The following is a 15,780-nucleotide window of genomic DNA, read 5'->3' on the forward strand; positions in this document are numbered from 1 at the left end:
GTAAGGCTAAAAGAGGAGGAAATAGGGGCATATCTACAGATAAGTGAAACGATAGACCAAATTCAGCGAAAAACCAAATCAGTCCACATGATCACTGACTTCCTCTCTAATGCAGAACATGCTGAATTCAATGCCATTTTGTTCTGCAAGTTATGCAACCCCTTGCCAAGCATGGGGAACAGGGCTGTTCAAAGTACTGGTTTCTGTAGGTTCCTCATAACCTCTTTTAACTCTTTTCTGTTGGTATCCCAAAAGATCAAGGAATATCTAACCTAGAAATGACAGTTCTGTCATTTTTAAACTCAATTTCATGTCGCTTCAACCACAAACAGTATGGCTTTCTTCTTGTGGAACACTCAAGATAAACATTTGAATTTTATCCAGGCCACTATATATATGTAAATAACCTGCAAAATTACAAATAAAGTATCACAAAAAGTAACAAAGGTATCATTAATACAATTTTCTATTTTATTAAGTGTAATCTATTTTCAAATTTCATGATAATATCAGTTTGTTTGTCACACAAAGAAGACTTGAATATATTGTGTAAAGGTCATATGGACTACTTTTTTGATGCTATTATATTTATACTTTATAGAAATCTATTTCCCTTTCAGTTGGTCACTCTCGACGTGACGTAACCAAGATGTTACCATTCATTGTGATTGTAAGGGAAAAGAGCAACCAGTACATAAGGGCAGCAAAAAAAAAAAAAAAACAATTTTCCAATAATCCAGTGTTCATATGGTGAAATAACCCTCGTAAGACTTAACAGCTTTTTAAGACTGTCAGAAATGAGTTCAAACACACATGAGCACTAAAATTCTTTATTGTAGTGAAATAAAGAGTAGAAGTAATACAGAAATTATGTAATTTACAGCTGTACATTCTCAAAACATTAAAATTATTCTATTACCAACTATTTTACTATATTATACAATTTAATTATCTGAACTGTCTATTTACATAGCTTTATACTGGCAAGAATTTACAAATTATTCAATATTAGCATATGAAATCACATTGAATTATATGTGTCACTAAGTCCAAGAGTTCAGCTTAATAGTTGCAGGCTATTTTAAAGCTGAAGTGTGCAATTTTTCTGTTTTAAAAATATGTTCCCCTATCAGTGCTTAATTTAAGAGTTAACTATAAGTAAGCTATTATGGGTTGATTTTTCTGGAAAGTGTAAACATTGTGGCACTATCAGAACATTACTCTGCTTGGTTAATCATCCTGTCCAGCACAACACAGCAACAATGGTTCAACCAATTATGTAAGTTTGGGACATGGCTATCTGACCAGTGTGTGGAGTGTTTGGGAAACTTGTTAGAAAACAATCATTGTTTTTGCAATTCCACTTGCTGATGCTAATCACAAGCAAATTACACACTTCATCTTTAAATCTTAGCAGGAGTTGAGTTTTGGTATTGAGATTATGAAAATAACACTTAAGATTAATTTTCATTTGAGTAGGTGATCTATTAAAGGATGGGTACACCTGCGGGACACTTGTTCATGCCTCGACTGGGACACTGACTCAGACATGGCCCTCTGCCGGAACGACACCAGCTGTGGTTCTTCTAATCGAACACTTTCTGTGAATGTTTCTATGGTTTCTATGGATTGGTTAACTTTGTAATTGTCCAGTAGGTAGTCGTTCATGGATATGGGGCGGGATTTCCTGCCAAGCTCTCGGGCGTGTTGGACCGTCATGGCCCTGTACTCTGGAGGGGCCGGTTGTGCTCCGGTCTGCAGCGCCTGCTCATAGGATGGGGGGCTGCATGGCATACGACTATCCACATGTTGGAAGACTTCGATGGCGGAGAGAGGCCGACGTCGCCGAACAAGCTCATCAATGTTGTCTGTCTCATTTTGTGAGTCCTCTTGGAGAGTTTCACAAGGGAAGACAACTTCCTTCTGGGACTCCCCTTTTTTCAGACTGGCTCTGATAAATGTAAAGTTTCCAAGGCTTTTGGCCCTCAGTGAGAGGGATCGCCGGTTCACTTCCAGGTCTCCTTGGCCATTGCTGTGTCTAGATTTACTCATAAAGGATGAATGCCTAGTAGACTTGCGGGGGCTTGCGGGGGATGGCAGGGGTGACGTGGTTATTGATTGCTCTGAGAGATTTGAGGAGGTGCTATCTGAGGAACAAAACGATTGGCAGGAACCAGCCTTAGATGTTGGAGAAGACACACTGATCGGCAAGTCCATGTTCCCGACCAGTTTCTTGAGAAACATCTGGGATCTTCTGTTCTCACAGCGGTGGGGATGCAAGAAAGAGTCATCCGAGTTCTGCTTCTTGAGTGGTTGGTCGTCAAAGTCTTCCTTTTCTGTTGAAAAGTCGTCATGGCTGCGGGCAAGCTCTCTTAAACCCATTATGGGGGCAGAAGGAAAAATGGAGGGCTCAGAGCACCGCCGATTGAAAGGTTTCGTGAAAGTATCAAATATAGCGTCAGAGGAACAAGAATGAATGTCAGAGCGTTCTAGCTTGCATAGGCCTGGGCTCCCATGTGGCATGTTGTCCTCTTGAGTCTGGCTCTCAGCTTCTACACAGTCACAATCAACATCGGGATCTGTGCTGTCGTATGCTGAATCATGCCGGTGGACATCGAAGGAGATATCAGGGGACATCAAGGAGGCTGAATCTGTAGAAAATAAGTCAATGTCAAAGGTCTGAGTGGTTGTGTCATGCTATCAAAACAATGCTCTGTTCATTGGAGCATTCCAAGCAGCTCAACACAGCAACATTTACTGGTTGGGGCGAGACTATGGGTGATGCTTTTGGTAAATTTTAGACTTTTACTTGCTAACAAGTCCACCCTAACTTGGTAGCTGTGTATTGAAACATGGTAGATTATGTAACATGAAAATGAAAGTTGTGACATTTGCCAAGTGTGGTAACCCATACTTGGAATTGGTGCTCTGCATTTAACCCATCCAAGTGCACACACACAGCAGTGAGAAGTGAACACACACCCAGAGCAGTGGGCAGCTATATATCCAGCGCCCGGGAAGCAACTGGGGGTTCAGTGCCTTGCTCAAGGTCACTTCAGCCATGGGTATTGAGGGTGGAAGAGAGCGCTGTTCATTCACTCCCCACCCACCTACAACTCCTGCCAGCACCGAGACTCGATCTTGCGACCTTCTGGTTACAAGTCCAATTCTCTAACCATTAGGTCAAGCTGAACAAACTAGCTAATGCTAAGCTTCCAAAAGCTAATGATCTACCATGTTCCATATTTCTAACAAGGATTGAGGTAATGCAATTAGATTTGGCCACACTAGGGTTGCAGAAACATCTGCTTTTAGGCCATATTTTTAAATGCCAAAGTATTAACGCCAGAAATTCTCTTTACAATAATAGTTTAGTGAGCATCCTGTTGAGACTTTGTGGTCAACATCAAAATCATAAATGGAGCTCTTGATTGGGTAGATATTGAGTAAAGGTATTGAGAACTAAAATGACCTGATGTAGCACCTGAAAGAGCTCATAAATGGTGCATAGATCTTAATGTACATTTGAGAATGATATTTCTATTATTAAAAAAAAAAATAGTTAAGATTTATTTACCTGATTTGTCTATGGACTCCTGATCCTCCAAATCCTCAAAAAGCTTCAGGATAGCATTTCCAAATACCTCACAGCAATTTTCAATTAGGAACTGGATAAGATGTGTGGCCTTAATAAAAACACAGAAGAAAAATGTTTATTAAATATGCTGTAATGTATTTAGTTTTGTGTGCAACTCAGTGTCACAGTGCTTTTGGTGTTGTGGTTTCTATGCATCTAAAACCGCATCATGCATACGGCAGTGTCAAAAGATTAGTCAAAATGAGACTGCAGAGGAGTTTCAAAAAAAAAAAAAAAACACAACAAAAACACTTCTGACGTTCTCGCTAAAACACTGATCCAGAGCTAAGTTTAGCGCTACAGGCTCATGTTTCCAGAACCAAGACAGACCCCAAGAGAAAGAATTTCATGACATAACAGATTTTTTAGAAGTTTCTTATAAAAAGGCCAAAAAGGACCGTGTCTGACCTTTGCTACAACATCTCTGTCAAGGGGCTGGCTGTCACGATGCAGCAAGGTTGGAGCAATGCACACTGCCAAGTTCCTGGCATCCATTTTGTTGGTTTCTGAATGCATACTGATGTGGTGAAACAGGCACAGCAGGTGCTGCAGGAGGAGACTGTTTGCTTTGGGCAACTTCTCGGCCATTCTGAGAGTTGAGAACAAAAGAAAAATTATGAGTTTTGTGGTTTTTATGTTAAAAAATTTTTGTTTTTTTTTTGTTGAGGGTTGATTGAGTTTTTTATGGTGATGTTCTTCTGACATTTTGTGGTCAGACTTAAGCTTCTAATTTCCCTATTTTCAAATCTCTGAAGAGTACATAGAAAGTCCACAGAAAAGCCCCGTTTCTACCACCCTGCCTGTGCCAGGGACTTTTTTTTTTTTAACAGCCCCCACATCTCATGCCAGTTTCTCTCTACCCATTCTGACCTTACAGTGATTTTACTGCTAGGTCACGAGAGAAAGATTCCTGCTTACCTCCTCAGCTCTCTCTGAGCATCCTCTGTCCTCTCCTTTTCCAGAGCACTGGTCCAGCTTTCATAGTGCTCAAATACCAGCAGGCCTCCAGGGAGTTCCTTCAGGAAAATCTGTAAGTACATTAAAAATAAAGAAATGATTCCTTGTTTCACAGGCATGTCATAACGGAAAAAGGGGTGTTGACAGGAGACAGACATAGGCAAAGGCCGAGCCTACTGTAAACATGGAGTATTATTCACCTTCAATAGTCCAACCAAGAGTGTCACAGGCAGGGCTTCCATGTCCACCTGGGCTCCAGAGTTCAGCTGATCTTTGAGAGCATTCAGGTTTTTGCTGTTACATGAGACTCTAAAGACACCCACAGTAAATGGACCCTTCCTGAACAACAACAGTAGTATTTCCTGTTGGAGGACCAAAAACATGAGAAGTTTGAGGAAATCTTCTACTGACATCATAATCTTTCATCCTAATGACTCACTAGACGTCTGAAACAGTTTTACTTTTGAGATGACATCACCATGTCTACTTCAATTTTTTTGTATGCCATCAGTTTCCAAGGTCTGTTTGGCAAGGATTTTGAATGATTCTGCAAAACCTACTAAACCTGCTGTAGCTTTGGCCATATTTTTGTCTTTAATCAAAATGATCTTGAACACTTCTGAAACTGCACAACGCCTATAAAAAGAAACATTACATGTGCTACTGTACTGAATGCATCTGTGGTGCAGATGTTTTTGTAGACAGATTACTTTTTACATGTTCTTGGACAAAAAAATAAAAATCATGTGTATCATCATCCTCATCAAATCATGAAGTAAACAATAATACATCAATACAATACACTGACGTACAGTAATTGGTTTTGGAAGTGTGGCATCATCTGGGAGATGTCGTCCAAACAGCAAGTTCTTTGCACTGGACTCAGGATGAGCAGGTACACTTGAGTTGGTGGAGCTTCTCTTCAACTTCAAGAAAAAGTTCCTTTTGCTTCCATTCTCTCCTGAAGCCAAGAAAAGCATATTATTAGAAACACTTCAAATGATTTATATTTTGCTGAGTTTACCATTAAAGACTTAGTTTTTCACACCTTTGTTTTCTTGCACAATTTTTTTTTTCACTCCCACTCAGTTTCACTGTTTTTTTTTTGTTTTGTTTTTTTCTGGCGAGCACGCAACTCAACATGTGGTTTCAAACAGCCATTTTGACTAATTTAAACTCACCAATAGGCTGCTGTGTATGCGCCTCCTGGTTATGAAACTGCTTCGAGAGGGTGGAGATTTTGCCGTTGCCCTGGGAACAGGCACATGTTTGTCATGAGGACATGAAGTAGTAGTAGGGTGTGACTACAAATTACACACATGCAACTGTCAAAACTAAGATAGACTTTTTCATTCATTTTAGCGTCCTTTTTGTTGTTGTTGTTGTTGCTCCAGTCATTTTCAAGTGTCATTGGAAATAATTTATTACAAAAAAAAAAGTGTTTGTCAAGAGCATAAATCTAATATGAAGAGATGAAAATGAGAAATACTGAGTGCTCACATCAAAAGGCAACTCTGCTGAGTCCATCCCAACTCCACTTAGAGTTTTATTCTGTAAGAAAAAATAATGTCAGTTCAGTATTGTCAGTACCGTGAGACCCAAAATATATTTCCTTACACAGACCAGGGCCAAGGCTTACGCATTCTGTGATAAAAGCCACAGAAGAAAAAATATCCCATTCCAAGCATTTATGAAAGCTGATCACTTAAGTTAACAAATCAGTAACAGAGGAATGCGTACCGTGGTATTGCCACTCAGCACCTTCATGAGGACGCTGGGCGGTGGAGAAGTGCTGCCTGTCCTCGACCTTGCCTCTGAAGTTTTCCTGCCATGACATTTGAAATTGACTTTTTCTGTTATGCACATCACGTATAGTGACTTACAGCAATAAGTACACAAAAACTCTTTTGAGTACACAGCTGGTAAACATGTTATTACACTTTAGCGTCATTAACTAAAGAGATATGCATTTTCAGTAGGGTTCAGAAGTCTAATTCCACTTGTAATAGTCATATATTTAGCTTAATTTAAGTTGAATGAAAATTTCTGAATTTCTTATTTAGTATGTTCCCCTTTTGCAATCATGACATGTACCAAACGACACCTCACCTGTGTAGAGTATCTAGCCAGTGGTCCTTTAGCTCAGGAAGACTGCAAGTGAGAGAACAGCATGGTGTGAGTTAGTAATCCACAGAGAGTGCAGTGCGCGTGAATATGTTGTGAATATGAAGAGGCCACACTGTCTCGACCTCTTTACATCAGAAAGGGCAGGAAAGTCTCAGTGAGTCATGAGGGCAGGAAGCAGCATCACAGCGACAGCTACCACTTCCTCATTTCAGAGTGTGGCTTGGCGACAAGTGGAAACTTTATCTCTGCGACTTGCAGTTCATAGATGCAAGGTAGGTTAGGCCTAATAAAACCTGTAGACTGGATGACTGTAAAACGTGTGTATACATTTACATTTTTGGATTAGTATAAGACATGGATCCTTTCTGCATTTTTTTTTTAAGTTCTGCCTTTATAACATCTAGTATTACACTTTAGGTGTGAGGTTAGGTGTATAAATGTAAAATACACATTAAGATTTCTATATAACTATATGAGTTATCCACTGAATATTTGTTTTAGGAAATAGCAAATACTAATCTTTAACATTTTTGTATCACAATAACACTAAAAAGATTGATTGATTGATTGATTGATTGATTGACTGATTGATTGAAAAATATTGACTGGCAACAAAAAAAAAAAGAAAAAAAAAAAAGTGTCTTCGGACATTTCATTCCATGTTAACTGCAAGTAAATACAATTAGCTAAGCTTTAACTTTTTGCTTTCTTAACCCACTCAAATAGGACTTAAAAACTGCCAAATTTACTGACCAGCATTTATGGAAAACTAATATATATAAATATATAAATATATAAATATATACTTTTAAGATTTGAAGCAACCTGCAATATCATTAGTACCCAACACTTTTAAGTGAATTATAAAGTTCTTCTTTCTCTTCCAAATCATTGCCTTGATTTCTATTAAGTGTTGTGGTGTTATTGGAAGGCCTCTGTTGACTTTTAAATCATGTGACTGTATCTAACTACAAACTGCCAAATAATACTCATGGAAGATCATCACTGACTTCCCTTTCATGGCTTCTGCCTTAAACCACGTACTCATGTTGTGCAAAGCAGTGTGTATGATCTGCTATTTCTGCTTTCTTATTTTATTGCATTAATGGGTTCTACTTGTTCAAGTCAGGCAAACTTTGTTTTACAAGTTGCTCTTCAGTGGTGCAACCAACTACCAACACCTGTGAGAACACCTACATACCACACTTTCAACCAAGGCTGTGAAAAACACCTACTCTTTATCTCGGAATGACTGCACAAAGACCTTATACACCTGCTCTAACTACCCTGTGCTTTGCCGTAATATGCTAACAGTAGCGTCCTGGCTGTGTATGTCTTTGGTTAGAAACCTGGTTTCAGCATCAGCAACATGCCCACAGACTACCCACATACTCTGCTGTTTGTAACATGGTTGTGTGAACATATTCGCGTGAGTGATCAATAATAATCCTGGAGAGCTACTGTCTTGCAAGCTTAGTTTTGAAAAGAAATGAAAAGAAAATAATAATAATAATAAAAAATCACCAGAATGAGGCCAAGCACAGAGAAACAGACCAAGCCAATATGATAGATGTTCTTAGATCAACATCTGTATCTTCGTCCTCTGCCTCGTCATCATCATTTTCAAAGCTGCACACCCACAGGTCCTTGAGATCAATCCTGTGTTTCAGTCTGTAACTTGCATTTGACCTGTAAACACAGGAATCTCAGTTTTATTGTCTTGTTATGTTTTGCAATATGGTGATGTTCTCCGGACACATGTACTGTAAACTACATTTGGACAGGCATACACTATTGTGTGCAATCTTTTATTATTCTTAATCAGTGAGGGATGATGTAAGGCATAATGTACAGTTAACGCATTACAAAATAAACTCTGACAGGCTCCCATACAGTTTACAATGAATATACATAATAACACATAAATGTAAGATGGCATGGTATTTATGTTGCCATTTTAAAACAGAAAACCAAAGTTTTAAAATTTTTATATTTGTCTTGTCACAAAAAATTATAATCTTTAAATGTCTTAACCCTACACTTTCATCCAACACTTAATAATTTACCATGTCACCAGGGGCCCAAGTGTAGGGTAAAGGCAAACCCTACACTTGGGCCCCTGGTGACATGGTAAATTATTTTACTAAATAAAAGTACTCTTGATATAGAAATATATATTTACAGGGATAGTTCACTCAAAAATGAGCATTCTTTCATCAGTTAACCACCCTCATTCTGTTCCAAATCCCTTTCTGACCTTGACCCAAACAACGTAGTAACCTAAAAAAAAAAAAAAAAAAAAAACTGTTGATTTAATCATATTTAAAACAAAACTGAAACAAATGTTTGAAACCATCACATGTTTTGAGACAGTGATGAAGAAAGTGTGCTTGGCAACATTTTACAAAGTATTAAATCAGAATGTTAGTTCACAAATGTGTAAAGTCTGTCATTGCACTTCGTAACTGCAAAGTTCAAGTAAAGTTTACAGTTGACAAACAGGTGTTTGGGAAAGTAATGTCATGGTTTTTGTTGTTGATATTCATTTACTATTATGGGACAAATTCAAAATGGCCTTTTACCTCATTGGGGACATCCCTGATGTACCTTTAACATCATCATCATCATCATCATCGTCATCATCATCACCACCATAAGATTAGAACTAGTTTGATTATATCAAACTTCATAAAGTACTTATTTTATACTTCTATATTTCAGTTTATTCATATATAACAGCTGCTTAAAAGTCAATAGTGAATGAAACTAATGCAACACCAGCATTTACTTTAGATGCCACATTTAGAAAAAAAGGGAAGTAGCTTAATTCCCTTTTTCAATGACATGTTCATTTCATTGAGATGGTTAAGGGACACTGCTTAAAAAAACTGAAAATAAAATAAAACTAAGATTATCACAAATTCACAATAAACCAAAGACAAGCATCTGACAAAAAATGCATGTGTGCATTCTGTGTGTTATGATTTAAGATTTTTTATTTGCTGTGTTTGTGACTTCAGCATCTCTGAAGCAACATGTATTGAATAAGCCTCACCATGGGTCCTGTGTTATGTAATTGCAACGGTTCTCTGCAGATTAAAGGAGTCATATGATGCGATTTCAAGTTTTCCTTTCTCTTTGGAGTGTTACAAGCTCTTGGTGCATAAAGAAGATCTAAAAGACTAATAGCAAAGACTAAAGAGATATTCTTTATAAAAGTTAAGAGTCAACCACACCCTCCTAAAACACCTCGTTTAAACACGCCCCCACGTCTACGTCACGATGTGGGAAGATATGCATAATGCTGCCCAAATGTTCATGCAAAGAAAGAAGTCGTAACTTTGATTCTCGCTGTTGCCGCCGCCATGTTGTGGAGACGCTGTTTCGTTGTGAAACTGAAAATGCTTTGTTTGGCCTTCCAAAAGAGGACACAACTAGAAAATCAGTGGTTAAGTTGTATTTACAACACTGTTCCAGAACACTTCAACCCAAATATTCAGATGTGTGCAGTGCAATGCATGAACACTGTGTAGGGACCATGTCAATGGGAACACAGTTCATGCACAGAGGTCACTTCTAACCAGCTGATTATCTGACTCAGGTGTGTTAACAAAGAGTGACGTGCGAAATATGCAGAGCTGGGGGGCGCGAGGACTGGAACGTGACACGCATCACAGTATGGCGAGGGCCGTAACATTTCCGTTCAATCAGAAAGCACTGGATAGCTGGCCAATCGGAGCACACCTCACTTTTCAGAACGATGAGCTTTGTAAAAATCAACGTGTTTCAGAAGGCAGGGCATAGAGGAGAAACAATAATGTACAGTATGTGGAAAATAATGTGTTTTTTGAACCTTAAACCGCATAAACACATTTAATTACACAAAATATACAAAATAATGTTTTTTTTTAGCAACATTTTGATCATTAAAACTCACTGGAGTATTTGAATTGTCTCTTAACTGCAGCTAAGGTTATTGGCTTTCTCAGATCCTAATGGGAGTTTACACAAGCGGTGACCAAGCAGCTGAACCATCCAAGCATCTTCTCTGTTCTCTATCACATTAAGGTCAAACAGCTAGTCGACACTGAAGGAAACAGTCAATATAGAACTACTGTAGCAGCGGAAGAGCTATGTGTGCAGGACAGATCAAACCTGCATGAAATCTCTCGGCTGTGTAGGAATAAATCACAGATAAAGGTCACCAAGTTTACAAATGACAATGAAACAAGAGCATGCCAGAGCCAAGCTAGTGCATTTAAACATGTGCCCAAGATTTTTCAAATTGCTTTGTAAATGCAACTTTATCTCTCTTTTAAAACTAAAACTAGGAAGCAAATTCGACCCAAAAATATACATTAAGATATAGCAATGAATAATCTTATAAAGTTTGAATTAATTTGGTGTTTTAAAAGGGTATTGTGTAAAATTGTTAATGATTAATTATTTCTTATTTAAGATATACAACATTAATAAACATTAAGGTATATTAAGGTACATATTTACTGTAAGTTATAGTCCCTTTAACATATTCTTCTAAAACTAGAATACAAACATATTAATTTAGGTAATTCCTTATATTTTTTTTATTTTTATTTATTTATTTTTTAAGACCTGTATCTGTACTAAATAGGTAGGCTGCACAACCATGAATGTATAAATTTATAGATTTTTGTATTAATGTGGATCAATGCATGTCAAATTTGACCCAGTAATTAAAGGTGTGGTAAAGATAATATGACAACAAAGAATCCTGATTTGTTTTTTATTAAATGAGCGAATCATACTGTATCATAAATAAATAAAGGTTCCAATTTACTATTTTCTTAAAATAAATGTACTATTGTTTTGCAAAACACTTTTGCTACTGTTGAGGTGGGATACGTATGGCTAAGGTTAGGGACTGGTTTAAATAATAAAAACGATAAGACAAAATACCTGGGAATTAAGATACATTTTCAGTCTGTTTAAAAAACATAAATAAATGATTTGCAGATGTTGTTTCATATGTACTGTATGTACTAAGTGCATCGAATTAAATGATTAATATAAATGTTGAACATAGCATTTAAAGACATATAATATATAGTGATGCCAAAATAATATATTTAGCCTAAACTTGATTGTGGGGGAATCCCATCACAAATCTTTGTTTGCTAGGTGATTCCCATATCATATCAAAAATGAAAGTTGCTGTAAATATAGCAAGATCACTTCATGGTTTATGGACACTTTTAGTTTGTGTATAAATGCATTTGAGCAGGGGCACTGCTATGGTTTCTGGGCCCCCTGAACAGCATATTGAATCAGGCCCCCTCTGCGATTGCGTTTTGGGCATATCAGCAGATTTCACAATTCTTACTTGAGCTTGGCAATGACCAGGGCATCACTGAGGAGGAAGAGGTGTCTTTCCCTGGTCTTCAGTCCTTCGGTCAGCTGAGCACATTCATCCAGAATCAGCTCTGAGTGCTCACTGGTCAGTCCCAGCACAAAGGGACACTGATCCACCGCCACTAGACACTGAGCTTCCTCCCTGAAGATGAGTAAAGTTCTCACTATAAACCACCAACTCAACAACTACGACCACAGATGAATTAAAAATAGTAAAGTTGGGAAAGTCCAATAGTGTGTGGTTGCTTTGGGTTAAAGGTGCTTTGTAAAAATATCAATGAACAATATAGCACATTAAATATCTGAAAGAAAATCCTATGAATTATTCTTTGCACAAATCACACAATTTTCTGACTTTCTGAGTTGAAATATTTAATCTATGTTTAAACCATTAGTTTCATGATCTATCTGTACTGAAAGATTATTACATTTCACAAAAGAACAACAATAGATTTGTATTTATTTAAGTATTTTATAAAACATACCTTATTGGGCTCCAAGACATTCCTAGAGCTTTCCCCAGCACCAGGTTTGGAGCAGAACGTCTCCTCTGAGCCAGACCCCGCAGGTGCTGTATAGAGCAGCCGTTATTTTATTCATTGTTCTTTTATTTTACTTATTTAGTTAATTAAAACATTTATTTATTCAAATAATTGAACTGCAAACTGTAGGAATAAATGCAGGTATATTATTGAATAATAAAAAGCGTTTATATTGAGCTGATAAAAGAGTCAGATAATGCATCTTCAGCTTCCAAAATTTACTTTACACAGTCAGGTGCTGTATGTTTAAAGTTATGTCATCACAACTGTGTGTTAAATAATGAAACACAAAAATAATCCTTCTTTGTGAATTTCTGAAAAGAAATAAAAAATTAAAAAAAATGTTGTTTTGCTGGATCTTCTTCCCAGTGGAACTGAATTTTACACTGAAACTTATTGGTGTGAAGAATGGAGGTTGTGTGAAGTTTGAAACTGTTGCCATGTACAGCTGTTTGTTTTGTTAAAAAAAAAAAAACAGAAAAAAAGTATCGTGAAAAATGTTTAATGACAAATCACATCCATGAATATGTGCACAGGACAATTAATTAATGAGGTACTTTGAATTCTCACAAGCCAAAATTCAGCCATAGAGCCATAAAACATCAGATGGTATTGACTATAATTCTATGGATTCTCTAAAGCCCGAAGACTTAAATAAGAGAATGACCCATCAAAGCTTTCAGATAACTTGTCTGTTTTTCCATGACAGCTCAATCGAACAAGATTAGGGAACTTAAGACAGGAAATGACCATCTGCGTTTCCATTTCCATAGAAACCGAGCAGAGAGAGTAAACATACTGATCTTTAAGAGATGTGCAGGTTAATGTCTTTAAAGGCAGACTACTGCATTAGAGCAGTATTTAAAGGACATGTAAATACTCTCAAAGCAAGGCCATAAGACAAGAGTTTGAACTAACCTCAAAATGCACAGCAGTAATAAAAGGACAATTCAGCATTTCCGATGTTTATTGTCTTTAACGCAGTAGGGATTCAGAGCATTGAGAAAGGAGAAAGTTTAGGGGTCACCCACATAAATCATGTTTTTTAATAGTAGTTACTGACGATTCTGCAATCGTCTTTTCAGTCTTTACACAACTGCTTTGTTTGTGCACCTCCTGTTGGTTAAGGAATGAATCACTAGTGCAGAAAGCAGGACTAATCCCTGATCTTTCAAGTGCAGGGTCTCATTATTTCTTTTCAAATAAATCAGTTTTTTTTTTTTTTTTTTTTTTTTTTGTAAACCATCTAAAATGAGACTGAACATTCTGTTCCCTTAGTAGGACTAGACTTGGCTCAGACTGAACTGCATTTTACACACTTTGTAAAAGTTCATTAATCTGAGCAAGGGTCATTTACACTTTATGCAAAATTAGACCTCCTCTTTCATCATCTTTTCTTTTTTATCACAAAACTAGTCACTGATCTTAACCGATTTGGCTTCTTCAGTGAAATTCAGGCTAAATCCTGACACACAGTGACCCCGAATAGCATTTTGGTCCTTTAGGTGACATACAAAATATCTAACAAATGCAAACAATTGAGTCTAGAGGTATTTTTTAGAACATTGTTTTCTAGAGACATTTTTGTAAAAAAAAAAAAAAAAAAAAAAAAAACTTTATTTGGTGTAGAGGCTATTGTCACTCAAATTGCATGTATTATAATATATCCATCTATTTTTACATGTGAAGCCAACAACAGAAAATTTTCCTATTTAGTTCATAGAAGAAAAGCATGCCTGTTGGATTATGAAAACACATTTCTAAAGTGATTGTGTAGACTGTCAATGCATACATGATTAATTATGCTTTCATATATCTTAACAATTAAGAATTCCCTTTAGTATGTGTTTAATATTCATCAGGGTTTAAGAATCTCACTAGAAGCAAAAACTATTCAAGCACAGCATGCATCAGTTATTTAGTATATATTAATACAACATGACATAATTACAGAGCCTTCCTGGAACCTATTTTTCCACACTATTGAATTCTGGGGCAATTATGTGGTCCCAAACAACGATCACTTGTTCACACAGCCAGTGAAAAACAATACTGTGTCATTTGTATAGCATGGAGCCAATTAATCAGTCTGTCTGAGATTGGCAATGAACTCTGGCTGCAAAAAGGAGAAATAGTCACTTTATTCATAGCAAAGTCAATATGCCATCGGATTTCTCTATTAGAAATGGTATTCTCCTGTATGGGACTATTAAGTGTATAACACTGAAGTGATGGCAAGGCAGACTGCACTCACAATATCCCACTTTAACCTTAATTATCACTGTTAAAATTAAAATATTGCCTCTAAAGTTGTCTAAAACTTGCATAAACATCATATATAAAACGTTGTATAAACATGTAATTATGCTATAATAGTTCATATTATAGTTAATATAACAGACAGAATTTTTTTTTTATAATATTCTAAGTGTGAAACTTGAGAATGAGAAGCTATAGTCTCTGAATAGTCTCGGAAAATGTAAATATTTAGGCACGAAAATAAGTGCTTGCTTGCTAAATAAGTAAGTAAGTAAGTAAGTAAATAAATAAATTACTTAACTGCCATGGTAATATGTGCTTTTGTGTAAATAGTTATTTCAAACAATGGCCATATTTTAAAATAAGCCACTTAATCCAGCTTTAGTCCACATAATGTACAAACATGGCACAAACATCTGCTAATACTGTAATAGTTTATTTCAAAGCTAATTAGCACAAAATTATGAATGTGGAACTTGACAATGCAAAGCTAGTCTTTGAATTAGCTTGTTTATAATAGAATTACATTAGGAAAATGGAATTCTAAGAATTTTTATTGGTTATTTTAAAAGCTACCCTCAGAGTTACTCACTGGCTGTATGGGGGCAGTGGTCCCATCATAACTTCCTCTCCTCCTCATCCTGAGCACCTTTTCAACAGCACAGCCTGCGTCCAGAGTCTCTCACGGTTTATCCTGTTTTAATCTGGACTCTTTGAGAGGAGTTTTCAGCACCCTGCTTGCGGTCCAGTTTAAAATGAATGCTGGGTTCTCTTGACTGGCATCTTCAGCAGTAACTAATGAGGCTGAGAACAATGGAGGACCAGGGAGGACAAATGGGAGGAGAGAGGGGTTCCGCTTGACCTAGG

The 15,780-nt window shown here is 36.9% G+C and overlaps 1 protein-coding gene across 1 annotated transcript; it reads right to left on the reverse strand.

Annotated features, from left to right (window-relative positions):
• Window positions 1–1,467: 1,467 nt before the first annotated feature.
• On the reverse strand, window positions 1,468–15,682 carry LOC109112958 (T-cell activation Rho GTPase-activating protein-like). The gene is made up of 14 exons (XM_042777226.1): window positions 15,506–15,682; window positions 12,598–12,683; window positions 12,084–12,254; window positions 8,246–8,410; window positions 6,704–6,745; window positions 6,335–6,419; window positions 6,095–6,145; window positions 5,776–5,845; window positions 5,407–5,555; window positions 4,795–4,956; window positions 4,556–4,665; window positions 4,046–4,226; window positions 3,578–3,686; window positions 1,468–2,651 (listed from the first exon to the last, which is right to left on the reverse strand). The coding sequence occupies exons 1-14, from the start codon at window positions 15,551–15,553 to the stop codon at window positions 1,468–1,470; spliced, it is 2,613 nt and encodes an 870-aa protein (XP_042633160.1). The 5' UTR covers window positions 15,554–15,682.
• Window positions 15,683–15,780: the final 98 nt, after the last annotated feature.

This window comes from Cyprinus carpio, chromosome A20 (assembly GCF_018340385.1).
Source record: "Cyprinus carpio isolate SPL01 chromosome A20, ASM1834038v1, whole genome shotgun sequence".
Taxonomy (NCBI): domain Eukaryota; kingdom Metazoa; phylum Chordata; class Actinopteri; order Cypriniformes; family Cyprinidae; genus Cyprinus; species Cyprinus carpio.

What these genes read in the sequence shown, in the direction of transcription:
- LOC109112958 (XM_042777226.1), bottom strand. Translation starts at nt 15,553, where the DNA reads ATGAGGAGGAGAGGAAGTTATGATGGGACCACTGCCCCCATACAGCCA. An exon ending in TGCTGAGTGGCAATACCACG is followed by an intron (nt 6,146 to 6,334) that starts GTACGCATTCCT and finishes TTTTTCTTACAG; the next exon opens with AATAAAACTCTAAGTGGAGT. An exon ending in GCTCAGAGAGAGCTGAGGAG is followed by an intron (nt 4,227 to 4,555) that starts GTAAGCAGGAAT and finishes CTCAACTCTCAG; the next exon opens with AATGGCCGAGAAGTTGCCCA.